This window comes from Camelina sativa, chromosome 10 (genome assembly GCF_000633955.1).
Source record: "Camelina sativa cultivar DH55 chromosome 10, Cs, whole genome shotgun sequence".
Taxonomy (NCBI): domain Eukaryota; kingdom Viridiplantae; phylum Streptophyta; class Magnoliopsida; order Brassicales; family Brassicaceae; genus Camelina; species Camelina sativa.
Window position 1 is genome coordinate 3,426,044 of NC_025694.1, and position 13,225 is coordinate 3,439,268.

Consider the following 13,225-nt stretch of genomic DNA (forward strand, 5'->3'; position numbering starts at 1 on the left):
AAATCTGGATATCACTTAGATCTATGGGTCAGCAGTGGGATTTTGGATATGTATGTAAAATGTGGTGATATGAGTGCAGCACAGCTTGCTTTCAATACTATTCCTGTGCCTGACGATGTTGCTTGGACGACTATGATATCAGGATGCATAGAAAATGGAGAAGAAGAACGAGCTTATCATGTTTATAGCCAGATGAGGCTCATGGGAGTGTTGCCTGATGAATTTACAATAGCCACACTTGCGAAAGCAAGCTCCTGTTTGACGGCATTAGAACAGGGGCGCCAAATTCATGCAAATGCCCTCAAGTTGAATTGCACGGGTGACCCGTTCGTTGGAACTTCGCTTGTGGACATGTATGCTAAGTGCGGATGCATAGACGATGCATATTCTTTGTTTAAAAGAATACAGATGAGGAACATTGCTGCCTGGAATGCTATGTTAGTGGGATTAGCTCAACACGGGGAAGGGAAAGAAGCTCTCCAGCTTTTTAAACAGATGAAATCTCTGGGTGTAAAACCTGATAAGGTCACGTTTATCGGCGTTCTGTCTGCTTGCAGTCACTCAGGCTTCGTATCAGAGGCATACAAGCATATTGGATCAATGCATCGTGACTATGGCATTAAACCTGAAATAGAACACTACTCTTGTTTGGCTGATGCACTTGGCCGTGCTGGATTTGTCAAAGAGGCTGAAAATTTGATCGAGTCAATGTCCATGGAAGCTTCAGCATCAATGTACAGAACTCTGCTTGCAGCTTGCCGAGTTAAAGGGGACACAGAGACAGGGAAGAGAGTGGCAACTAAGCTTTTGGAGCTAGAGCCTTTGGACTCATCAGCCTATGTGCTTTTATCCAACATGTATGCTGCTGCTTCCAAATGGGATGAGATGAAACTTGTCAGGACGATGATGAAAGGGCAGAAAGTGAAGAAAGACCCCGGTTTCAGTTGGATAGAGGTGAAAAACAAGATCCATGTATTTGTTGTTGATGATAGGTCCAACCCGCAAACCGAGTTGATATACAGGAAAGTAAAAGATGTGATAAGAGACATCAAACAAGAAGGGTATGTCCCTGAGACAGATTTCACACTCGTAGATGTTGAAGAAGAGGAGAAAAAGCGTGCCCTGTACTACCACAGCGAAAAGCTGGCGGTTGCTTTTGGACTTATGAGCACTCCTCCATCCACACCGATCCGTGTGATTAAGAATCTTCGTGTCTGTGGAGATTGTCACAACGCGATGAAATATATAGCAAAGGTGTATGATAGAGAGATTGTACTTAGAGATGCAAACCGGTTTCACCGGTTCAAGGATGGTATTTGCTCATGTGGTGATTATTGGTAGTTGGAATTTGGAAAGTAAAGCTAAATTTCAGCAAAGCATTGATAGTTTTTGGTAAGAACAGAGCATTCCTGTTCTAACCAATGTTAATAGAGATTACAAATCAAGTTACACTGCATTCTCTGTAAGAGAAAGAATACTACATAAAACCTTACAAATCATATAACCTAATAGAGAAGCTAATGATTTTCAAACTGTAGCCTCAATCCTAGGTTGGAAGGAAAGAGCGGAAACGAAATCCACAGCTTCTCCATCCTTGAAGCATCTTGGCAACTGGCTCCACTCTTCTTCAACTAAATCATACACAAAGTATCTACAACACACCTCTGGAAGACTCGCATTGAAGCACACAAGTATCTTGTTTCCAACTCCACCAACGCAGTTTACGTCACCTTTTTTACCGTATAACTCATGAGACAAAGCAGGAGGCAACATCCCGACTTGAACCCATTCTCGGTTACTGTCAAGTCTCCAGATCCTTAAACTCGCGCTTTCAAAGAACTCAGAGAGGAGAATCACATACATTGTTCCATTACATTCCACCAAGTCGATGGAATACTCCAAGAAAGGAGGAAGAAGCTTCGGCAGCTCTGTGAAGCATCGTTTCGTGAGATCACAAGCTACAATTGTTCCGTAAGAGCTGAGAAAATAGACTGTTTCGGCATCGTCTGTAACGGTGATAACGGAAGAGTATTGCTTCGATGGACTTCTCTGGAGATTGTTACTAGCCACAACAACGTTTCCTGTTTTGCTAAGGAAATAGACTGTGCCATTGCCAATGTCAGTATCAGACTCATCCTCATGTGGTGATGACTCGTTGTTCTTGGCTGACTCCAAGTCTTGGTCTTTGCTCCATGAATCTGAGCTTGAATCATAGATCTTGAAACTGAGATTTGGGATTTCACCGGAGATTGTAACGAGCTTGTAACTGGAAGTAGTAGCAGTAGTGGTCATGGCTACAGCTTGGAGAGAGTTGTTGTTGTCATCTTGAGAGATTGGAGAAGGAAGGTCACGGGAAAATCCAGTGAGGGGGTTACGGAGGAGGAAGTCGCCGGAGAAGGAGCAGCGGAAACAGAGCAAACCACCGGAGGAAGCGACGGGGATGAAATCGCGGCGGGGGTGGAAGAGGGTATCACGGCGGTTGAGATTTTTCCAGGTGTTCTCAGTGGAATCGAAAACGAAGGAGGAAGAAGAAGTGGAATCGTGATCGTCGATCATGAAGAACCAAGGATCTCGAGAAGGGATAAGAGAGCAAGCAAGCTTGAAGCTTTTAGAGGTTTGGCTAGATCTCCATCTCTTGCAAACAGAGCTCATACGGAAGAAGCAAGAAGTTGGCAGCCACGAGAGGACTCTCTCAAGCACATCGTCGTTGAGGTCGTCCATTGGGAATTCAGAAGCTAATAAGCTTATTCTACCTTCTTCTTCTTCTTCTTCTTCTTCTTGGTCTCGTGATTTTCTTTTCCCAGTTGAGAATTCCATGTTGTTTCTTGGCTTAAATCTGGGCAGATTCAAGGGTTCTTGTCTTCTTGAGCTTTGGCTGGTGGAAAGAGATAGAATTGTTGAGAGTGGTGAAGAAGCAGACAGAGAGAGAGAGAGAATTGTGAAAGATGGGATTTTAAAGAGAGGAGGAGATATGTAATGTATGTATTGTAGTAGTCTAGAGAAGAGAGAGAAGAGAAGCTTCTTTGGCTCCTCTTTTTGAAGAGCGTTGACAATCCCCTACAAAGATACACATTGCTCTTGTGGGATTAGATATATATAGAGAGAGAAAGACAAGTAAAAGGTAAAGTTTGTGTTGTAACTTCTTCTTCACTACCCTCCCCCTGAAACCTAACTAAGCTGTGAACATAAATGTTGACTTTTTCTTAACTTGGTTTTATTGTCTGATTGGAATATAATTGTCGGTACAGGTTACAACTTACTACAATATCTGTTGAACTCATTACATTACAATAGTCAATTAAAAAACAATGGAATTTTTATTTAGTGATCACATTTTTTCGGACCAACACTTGTAGTAGTATTAGTTTGTATTACATGATATTTTTGTGTTGTGATTGGGACTCAGAATTATTTTTGTGTGTATGAGTGATAGACTTATGTTTATACTAATTGTTTAGCTCGAAAATAAACGCAAACAAAATTTAGAAAAAAACTGTGGATTGAGACCAAAAAAAAATAATAATAATAACATCCCCAAGTCAGAGTGGTTCAAATAGTGAATCACACTTTTAAAATAACAAAAGAAAAATTAGGCCAACTAACTTTTTTTTTATAAGTTAGTTGAAAAAACATTTACGCAGCTACTTTTCTTTTAGTTGGCGCAAATTTTTCTCACTAGCGTTACCAGTTTCTTGGGTAAGGATACAAAAAGAAATTTCAAGATTATATTTTCTAGTAATAAGTATAAGATAATATCCAGATGATGCAGAACACTCTATTAATCTTTTAAACTAGAGATATACTTGTAGTTGTTACAAAAATTATCTAAACAAAAGTAGAAATACATTGCATTAATTTAAGTAAAAGAGAGAAAGGATGGAAGAACAAAAAGAGAAAGACCAAGATTAACGCACGGAGACAGTGGTTAGTTAGTAAGCCCACGGCCACGGGTGCGTGTGAGAGTTAAAGGCGGAGGAGACAAAAGCAAAAGAGAAAGCTAGGGAGCTGCCCTCTTCTCTTCTCTTCTCTCCTCCTATTTCCATCAAAAGTGGCGATTCGTGTGTCTTTGTGTGTGTGTGGGTTGTCTTCTTCCTTTTTCTTTTTCACATTTTTTTTTTTCAAACAGTTTTACCTTTCGAATAAGAAAATTAAAGGTTAATACTTTTTCTTTTGCTTGTGTTTTCTATCTACGAAAATAAAATTTACATAAACAAATTAATCTCTTTTGTCTTTTTTTTTTCCTTTTTTTTTGGGCATCAAATCACATTTTGTCTTTTATCATTTTGTCAAACTTGAGGTTGAATTCTACATCCAAAAATACAAGCTTTTGTGTTCATGCATGCTATTGACTATTGTGTTCTTTTTTTTTCTACCGGAAAAGTAAAACTATAATACTTTTAGCTCGTTTTACACCTTATTTTACCAGTTTATGAAAAAATCACAGAGAAAGGGATTTGTTGAAACTTGAAAATGAATGCTTATAAATCCAAAATTATTGTTTCTGAATGAACATTTCCCTCAAAATGGCAAAGGTTTATTCAACCAATTAGATCATGATGCTTAATTTATCACCACAAAGAAAGAAAAAAATCATTAGTAAATGTAATAGTTTGATTTTACCGAAAAATTTCATATTGTGCAGATTTACACATGCACAATATGTAGTATGCAACCTATAAAAAAAATGCAGAAAAAAAGTTGTTTATGTGTGAGAAAAAAAAGAAAAGGATATAGGTGTGAAAAAGCAAATTAAAGAATAGGACCACTGTTACTTTGTAGCCTCGTTGAGGAATCTCGTCTCCGCATCGACTTTTGTGCCATTGCAAAGTCAATGCCCCAGAACTTGTTCCCAGGCCATCCCTTCAGTTTTAATACTAATACTTCAATAACACTTTTAAAAGAGGAACTAAAAAAATAAAAACCTAATAAAAATAAATTAGAAAAGCCGTCAACGAAATCTAATGGGTCGCTAGCTGCATAGAGACGTATCGATGATACCAAAACAATGTTCAAGTTTCGATTTCTTTTTTTTTTTTTCTTTTGAGATGTTTATGACTTGGGCAATGCCCATGCATAGAGATGATCGATCTTCATGTCACAAGAAGAACATTTTTCTTAGGTTAGATAAAATTAAAACTGAGTTGTATGTATGAAAAGTAGAGAGACTTTTTAATTCAAAAAAGTCGTTTACCTTCTATATAATACAATGCTTTGAACAAATATGTCTAATGAGAAACTTATGAGGGGATTAGCTTCTTGACTAGAGGTATAATACGTTTTGGATAATTTCGCATTTTCCCCTTGATTCCTAAACTAAAGAAGAGGCTTGGCATTTGTAGTAATTGTAACCCAAAGAAGAATATATGACTGGGACTAATTCTTCTTTTTGCATATATATTCTTCTCAAGGAAACACACCACAAACATCTCTAGATGTAAAAACGGCAAATGGATTTGGCCCATATTAAGTAGAACAACAAGGCAAGCCCAACATCTGCAAATATGGTTTTGACTAAATAAGAGCCAAACCCAATTTTCAAAAACAACCACAACTCATTATCATACTCACATGATTGAATTAATTAGTAGTACTCGTAAACAATCGCTTGGGAGTCCACAATTCAGAGATTTGCTTGATTTTTTCTTTTTAAGAGATTACTTGATTTGCTCGATAAACAGTTTTGATCTATATTTCAGTAAAACAATATCGTTTCACCCGATCTCTTTCTGTCTGTCATGAGTTTTATCCATATTTGCATACCATAATGTTATTAATCCTAATGTATCTATTAAGAGTTAATTATGTAAATAAAACTGAGAAAAGAAAGACGTAGAGAACACGGAAAGTGGTAAGCGTCGTCATCTAGGAGGATTAGGAGATAGCAGCTAAGTGAGTAACGTCTTCATTCTTCTCTGTCACTATCTCTATCTCTTTTTAGATACACGTAATACATCCTCCTAAATAGGCTCAACATTTGGATGGATCCTCCCTTTGGTCCTATCTAGAGTAACCTACCACGTTGTTCCTTTGTTAGTTTTTCCTCTCTTTTAATAGTAAAATAATTATCTTTTCTCTACGTTAAGTTTTTCATTATTATTGTCTCTATCGCAATATATATATATATATATATATATATTTTAACGATGACTTACCTAGCTTTTTGAAAATCAAAGTTCAGATTAGTTTTACAATATTGGCTGGCTCACGTTATCCTCGTGTGTAAGCATTTGATTTTAAAAAGACTAAGAAAATGACTTAATGAAATACATATTCTTGGGTTTACGATATGATGACTCTATAACTCTATTTTTCCATTTACATAACAAGAAGTCGATGTGAAAGCTGTATTTTTAAAAGTTAAAAGAGATGGTACCTCTCCTATCAAAAAATGAAGTTAGAATTAATAAAACTCAAATTAGTTTCGAATGTCCAAGTTTATCAATAAAATGGTTACCGTCTTCATTCTAAAAAAATAAATAATGTCGCATTCTTTTAGATTAATTCTCTAACAATGATTTCTTGTCACATCATAAATTAAAATTTTAATTATTTTACTAATCTAATCTAATCCCAATCATCAACGTAATTTGTAGCTTATAAAAAGGACCGGAAAAAAAAAAAAAAGAAAAACCAAATTTCTTACTAAACTAAAAGGTAGAAAAGATTGCTATTTTTTTTTTCACCAGAGCAGCTGAGCTCACAGGCATTGCATGATCCATTCAAACTCATCAGCGGGTACGTTTTGACTTCTTCTTCTTCCATAATTTTTTTTCCTTCTCGTGAATGAACGAACATGGAGAGCTTTTACCTCAAATCTCTTTTGCTTTGGAAATAATGGTTTTATTATCTGCGTTTCTCTGTTCGTCTCTGCTCTGCTCTGCTCTTGTCCTGTTCAGTTCTCATTTGAGCTATCAATTTAACTACCCAAGATTTCAATTTTATGGTTCAAATTTGCTCAGTATCGTACGACTTTTAACCACAGACCTGACCTCGAGAAAATCGAACTTACAAATCGTTAAAGTTTGGGTTTTTTTTTTGGATGTTTGCTTGATCGAACTCGAAATATGAAATAGAGATGGTTTTTTTTTTTTTTTAATAATCTGCAGAGATTGTAAGAGATTTACATGAAAGATGAATTCAAGTGGCGGTGAGGAGGTGAAGTTGGGGAATGGAGTTGTTGGGATTTTAGCTGAAACAGTGAACAAATGGGAGAGACGAACGCCTCTGACGCCGTCTCATTGCGCTCGCCTCTTACATGGTGGTAAAGACAGAACCGGCGTTTCCCGCATTGTGGTTCAGCCATCTGCTAAGCGTATCCATCATGATGCCTTGTATGAAGATGTCGGATGTGAAGTTTCTGATGATTTGTCTGATTGTGGGCTTATACTCGGAATCAAACAACCTGAGGTATGGGAGATTCATTAGAAAAAAAAAAAGAATCCTTTTTGTATCTCAGTTAATGAGATTTGGCTTTGTGGGTTGATTCTGTTTACAGCTAAAGATGATTCTTCCTGAAAGAGCATATGCTTTCTTTTCCCACACTCACAAGGCTCAGAAAGAAAACATGCCTTTGTTGGATAAAGTAAGACACTTTTATGATTCATCCTTGTTTTTAGTCCTTCTTGAAGAGATCTTGAGGAATTTTGAAAAATGCAGATTCTTTCTGAGGGTGTGACGTTGTGTGACTATGAGCTCATCGTTGGGGATCATGGGAGAAGATTATTGGCATTTGGTAAATATGCAGGCAGAGCTGGTCTTGTTGATTTCTTACACGGGCTGGGGCAGCGTAAGCTCTTCTTACTATTTTGATTCTTAGTTATATGTTTCTGTGCAGATCAAAATGAACTGGATTCTAAAGCAACAAGCTTATTCTTGGATTTATGAATGTACTTTTCCATGTTTGATGCAGGATATCTAAGTCTGGGATACTCAACTCCTTTCCTCTCGCTCGGGTCATCCTATATGTATTCCTCATTGGCTGCTGCAAAAGCTGCTGTGATTTCTGTAGGTGAAGAAATTGCAAGCCAGGGACTGCCATTAGGAATCTGCCCTCTTGTTTTTGTCTTCACTGGAACAGGAAATGGTAACTTCGTTAATTCTTCTGCAAGTTCTTCATTTCCTATGGCACTCCTCTCCGCCTGCAGATGTATTATCTTTTTAAATTTACTCATCCGCAGTTTCTCTGGGTGCACAAGAAATTTTCAAGCTTCTTCCTCACACTTTTGTTGAACCAAGCAAACTTCCTGAACTATTTGTAAAAGTAAGTCAAGCTTTGCTTTTTATTTGTTTTCAGGGTTTTGAAGATTCTGAGAGTCTGTTTATATGTTTTTGTAAGAAATTTCTACTGATGCAATGTATATTTTTGCACAGGACAAAGGAATTAGCCAAAATGGGAAATCAACTAAGCGAGTCTATCAAGTATATGGTTGTATCATTACTAGCCAAGACATGGTTGAACACAAAGATCCATCAAAGTCGTTCGACAAAGTAACACCCCCGTGGCTGCGAGTTTTGTTTCACTACATTTAAGTAGAGCAGCTTTAAACCCTTTACGCTTCTGATGTTCAGGCAGACTACTATGCACACCCAGAACACTACAATCCAGTTTTCCACGAAAAGATATCCCCTTATACATCTGTTCTTGGTATATCCTGATCTTTGTTTTATCTTTAAAGTTCAAGAGCTCACATATAAGCAATTCAACTGTCCACTAGTTACTTCACCATGGCTGTGACCATCTCATTTTGGTTAGTTCCAGTGTGTAACTATAACTTTCTGTGCAGTAAACTGTATGTACTGGGAGAAGAGGTTTCCCTGTCTTCTGAGCACCAAACAGCTTCAAGATTTGACCACAAAAGGATGCCCGCTAGTGGGAATATGTGATATAACTTGTGACATCGGTGGCTCAATTGAATTTGTTAACCGAGCTACTTTAATCGATTCCCCTTTCTTTAGGTAAAATATACTTAGATAAAAGTTTTCTTTTTAGTCTTATATGTTTACTATTTGATGAAACTTGTCGAGCTAATAACTATCTTTAGGTTTAATCCTTCGGACAATTCATACGATGATGACATGGATGGGGATGGCGTACTATGCATGGCCGTCGACATTTTACCCACAGAATTTGCAAAAGAGGTAAGAAGATTCAGATTTAGTACTTGGACTGGTTCTATAGTTGATAACCTTGTATTAATTGGGAGTTCTTGTGTCATGAAAAAGGCATCCCAGCATTTTGGAGATATTCTTTCAGAATTTGTGGGTAGTTTGGCTTCAATGACTGAAATTGCAGATCTACCAGGTCATCTAAAGAGGGCTTGCATAAGCTATAAAGGAGAGTTGACATCTTTGTATGAGTATATTCCACGTATGAGGAAGTCAAATCCAGAGTACGTTCTCAGCTGCTTCAACCATTATTTCTTATACATTATCTGAAATGATTAGGCCTCTTCAACCATTAGGTCTTTCTCCGCTGCTTAAACCATGTTTTTATCTTTACTCACATGTAACTGCAGAGAGGCACAGGAGAATATTGCCAACGGGGTTTCCAGCCAGAGAACATACAACATATTGGTGAGTTTTGATGGAGAAAGTAAATATGACTAGTCTGATAATACAAATTTCAAGACCTATGCTTCGGAAGATATTCATATCTCTATTAAGTTTCTTGACCAAAGATTGCTACATTTTCGAGATCTGTCTCAGCGCTTCTTGTAGTGATTTTGACTGAGACAATACTTTGTAGGTATCTCTAAGCGGACACCTATTTGATAAATTTCTAATAAACGAAGCTCTCGATATGATTGAAGCGGCCGGTGGCTCATTTCATTTGGCTAAATGTAAACTGGGGCAGAGTGCCGATGCTGAGTCATACTCAGAACTTGAAGTAAGTTGTTCTTGATAATTATAGATATCTTACAGGTGTCAAGAGATTTGATTGTCATTTTTAGGTTCTATGTCTTTTTCAATAAGTCTCGTAAGTGGTTAGAACAAGTAAACAAACTATACGCCAAAAGAATGTGGTCCCATTTGTAACCTATTCCCACTTGTCTTTCCATTATCTTTGGGTAGGTTGGTGCGGATGATAAGAGAGTTTTGGATCAAATAATTGATTCATTAACTCGATTAGCTAATCCAGATGAAGATTATATATCTCCACCTAGAGAAGCAAATAAGATTTCACTGAAGATTGGCAAAGTCCAGCAAGAAAAGGAGGTTAAAGAGAAACCTGAAATGACGAAGAAATCAGGTGTTTTGATTATTGGTGCTGGACGTGTGTGTCGCCCGGCTGCTGAGTTCCTTGCCTCAGTCAGAACCATTTCGTCTCAGCAATGGTACAAAACTTATTTTGGAGCAGAGTCTGAAGAACAAAGAGATGTTCGTGTGATTGTTGCATCTATGTATCTTAAGGATGCCAAAAAGGTATTCGAAGCTTTTGAGCCTCATCTGTTGAAGTTCAACAGTTTAATATGAGATGAACCATCAATCTTTTCAAATCTAGTTCTGTTTTACCGATGTGATAAATCATGTGGCAGACGATTGAAGGCATTCCAGACGTAGAAGCAGTTCAGCTAGATGTGTCAGACAGTGAGAACCTCCTTAAGTATGTTTCTGAGGTATTCTCCTAACTTCTCTGTTCTTAGATTACCTTTACTTTAAACTTTACTGCTCAAATCCATTATCTTATATTTGTTTCATTGCCCGCAGGTTGATGTTGTCCTAAGTTTATTACCTGCAAGCTGTCATGCTGTTGTAGCAAAGACATGCATTGAGGTACACTCCTACCCTCAAAACATTAGTCTAACATAAAAAAGTCAGAAAAAACGATGAGTTTCAAGAGGGAAATTATGAAATTTGTGAATGTTATTCAATATATTTCAGTAGTTTCCGGATACTAAATGCCGCTGTTTCTTCTTTGTGATTCACTCAGATGAAGAAGCATCTTGTCACTGCTAGCTATGTTGATGATGAAACGTCCATGTTACATGAGAAGGCTAAGACCTCTGGAATTACAATTCTTGGCGAAATGGGACTGGACCCTGGAATTGGTATGACATTTCACAACATAGCTTTATTTTTTACAATTTTTGGTATTCAGTCGATTTACCTTTAGTGCATTTAGCTTCAGAGTATTTCCTGGATAATTGAGAAGGTGATCCTATAATGTGTCTTGCAGATCATATGATGGCGATGAAAATGATCAATGAGGCTCATATCAGAAAGGGGAAAGTGAAGTCTTTCACCTCTTACTGTGGAGGGCTTCCCTCTCCCGCTGCAGCAAATAATCCATTAGCATATAAGTTTAGGTACTCTTTTCATATACGCCATTTAACATTTTTTCCTGTGTTTCCTCATCAATACATCATTAGAATCTCGCTTACTCAACTACAATTCTTTATTTCAGCTGGAGCCCTGCTGGAGCAATTCGAGCTGGCCGTAACCCTGCCAAATACAAAAGCAACGGCGACGTAGTAAACGTTGATGGTATGACAGAAAAACAATGTCCATATGCAGGGGATGTTAAAGTTGTTTAACCTCACTACATGTATTATTTCTGTTTAATCGAGCAATAATGTACTGGCAGGGGAGAATTTGTATGATTCAGCCACAAGTTTCCGAGTACCTAATCTTCCAGCTTTTGCATTAGAGTGTCTTCCTAATCGGAACTCTTTGGTTTATGGGGAATTTTATGGCATTGAGAGCGAAGCAACAACAATATTTCGTGGAACCCTCAGATATGAAGGTGCAAATTCTATATTCACAAGTCACATCTTGACATCCGAAGGCTTACCAGTTTTTTTACTTATGGCTTGTACAGGATTTAGTATGATAATGGCAACACTTTCAAAACTCGGATTCTTTGACAATGAAGCCAATCAAGTACTCTCCACTGGAAAGAAGATTACGTTTGGTGCTCTTTTAAGTAACATTCTAAAAAAGGATGCAGACAATGATTCAGAGCCTCTAGCTGGAGAAGAAGAGATCAGCAAGAGAATTATCAAACTTGGACATACCAAGGAGACTGCAACCAAAGCTGCCAAAACAATTGTGTAAGCTTCTCCATGAAGATAAATCTTAATGTTATTTTTGTGATACCAAATCTTCTGCAAAACACCTTAGCCTGATTCTTTTGAGGTGTCTTTAGATTCTTGGGGTTCAACGAAGAGAGGGAGATTCCATCATTGTGTAAAAGCGTATTTGATGCAACTTGCTACCTAATGGAAGAAAAACTAGCCTATTCCGGAGATGAGCAGGTCTCTGATTTATGTGAAAGCACTAGTTCTCTCTTTTTGCACTCGATTTTACTTGCTGACGTAACATTTGGACAATCTTTTGCATTATGTTATCAGGACATGGTGCTTCTACATCACGAAGTAGAAGTGGAATTCCCTGAAAGCAAACGTGTTGAAAAGCACAGTACGACTCTTTTGGAATTCGGGGACAACAAAAACGGACAAACAACTACCGCTATGGCCAAGACTGTTGGGATCCCTGCAGCCATTGGAGCTCTGGTCCTTACTCAGACACTGATTACCACTTTTTCCTGTCTATATTTCGCTAAACTTAAAAAATTTAAGCGTACGTATCTGATGTTGTGTGTTGCAGCTGTTAATTGAAGACAAGATCAAGACAAGAGGAGTCTTAAGGCCTCTCGAACCAGAGGTCTATTTGCCAGGTAACTTTGAATTCCGCATCAAAACTAGTGATGTGTTTGCAGATGAATATATAGGATGGCATTGATTTGTTGTCTTTGGGGTTTGTGGTGGTACGCACAGCGTTAGATATATTGCAAGCGTATGGTATAAAGTTGATTGAGAAGACAGAATGAACATCTGTGGATTGGCTAAGGACTCTGTGTATATAACTTGGAGACGAACGAAGGTGAAGAAGTAGCAAAGATAATACACCCTAAAAAAAAAAAAGGAAAAAAGAAGAAGATAGAGAGATGAGCCTCAAATCCTTGGATTGCAATGCAAGAGGAACCCTGTTGTAATTATATGTAAATATGTATGTGTACAGAAGAACTCGTGTCCACAAATCTCAATGGTTGTATAGTAAGTAAATCATATGTATGTGCATACAAACTTTTAAAACAAGTGTAACTTGAACTGAATAAATAAAATGATGTAAAAAATAAAAATGTACCCCCTTCCATATTTTATTTTTTAGGAATATTAAAGAATCACTTCTTTGTTTCTTTTGATTTCATATATTACTATTGTCC

The 13,225-nt window shown here is 37.5% G+C and overlaps 2 protein-coding genes and 1 pseudogene across 3 annotated transcripts; 2 read left to right on the top strand and 1 right to left on the bottom strand.

Annotated features, from left to right (window-relative positions):
- Positions 1–1,399, top strand: part of LOC104716843 — a 4,161-nt pseudogene extending 2,762 nt beyond the window's left edge.
- On the bottom strand, positions 1,348–3,200 carry LOC104716842 (F-box only protein 13-like). Its single transcript, XM_010434298.2, has one exon. It carries the CDS (start codon positions 2,815–2,817, stop codon positions 1,528–1,530), a length of 1,290 nt encoding a protein of 429 aa, XP_010432600.1. The 5' UTR covers positions 2,818–3,200; the 3' UTR covers positions 1,348–1,527.
- Positions 6,628–13,141, top strand: LOC104716844 (alpha-aminoadipic semialdehyde synthase). Of its 2 annotated transcripts, XM_010434301.1 has the most exons (25): positions 6,628–6,735; positions 7,107–7,407; positions 7,496–7,582; positions 7,657–7,786; positions 7,910–8,083; positions 8,178–8,260; positions 8,371–8,487; positions 8,569–8,644; positions 8,784–8,955; positions 9,042–9,138; positions 9,223–9,389; positions 9,516–9,573; positions 9,746–9,886; positions 10,072–10,422; positions 10,536–10,616; positions 10,708–10,773; positions 10,931–11,048; positions 11,177–11,306; positions 11,405–11,484; positions 11,585–11,743; positions 11,819–12,050; positions 12,146–12,254; positions 12,351–12,512; positions 12,607–12,676; positions 12,777–13,141. In XM_010434301.1, exons 2-25 carry the CDS (start codon positions 7,132–7,134, stop codon positions 12,827–12,829), a joined length of 3,189 nt encoding a protein of 1,062 aa, XP_010432603.1. In that variant the 5' UTR covers positions 6,628–6,735; positions 7,107–7,131; the 3' UTR covers positions 12,830–13,141. The 2 variants fall into 2 exon arrangements, with proteins under 2 accessions (XP_010432603.1, XP_010432604.1); XM_010434302.1 differs by lacking the exons at positions 6,628–6,735; positions 7,107–7,407; positions 7,496–7,582; ... (1 more) ...; positions 7,910–8,083; positions 8,178–8,260 and having other exon boundaries at positions 9,302–9,389.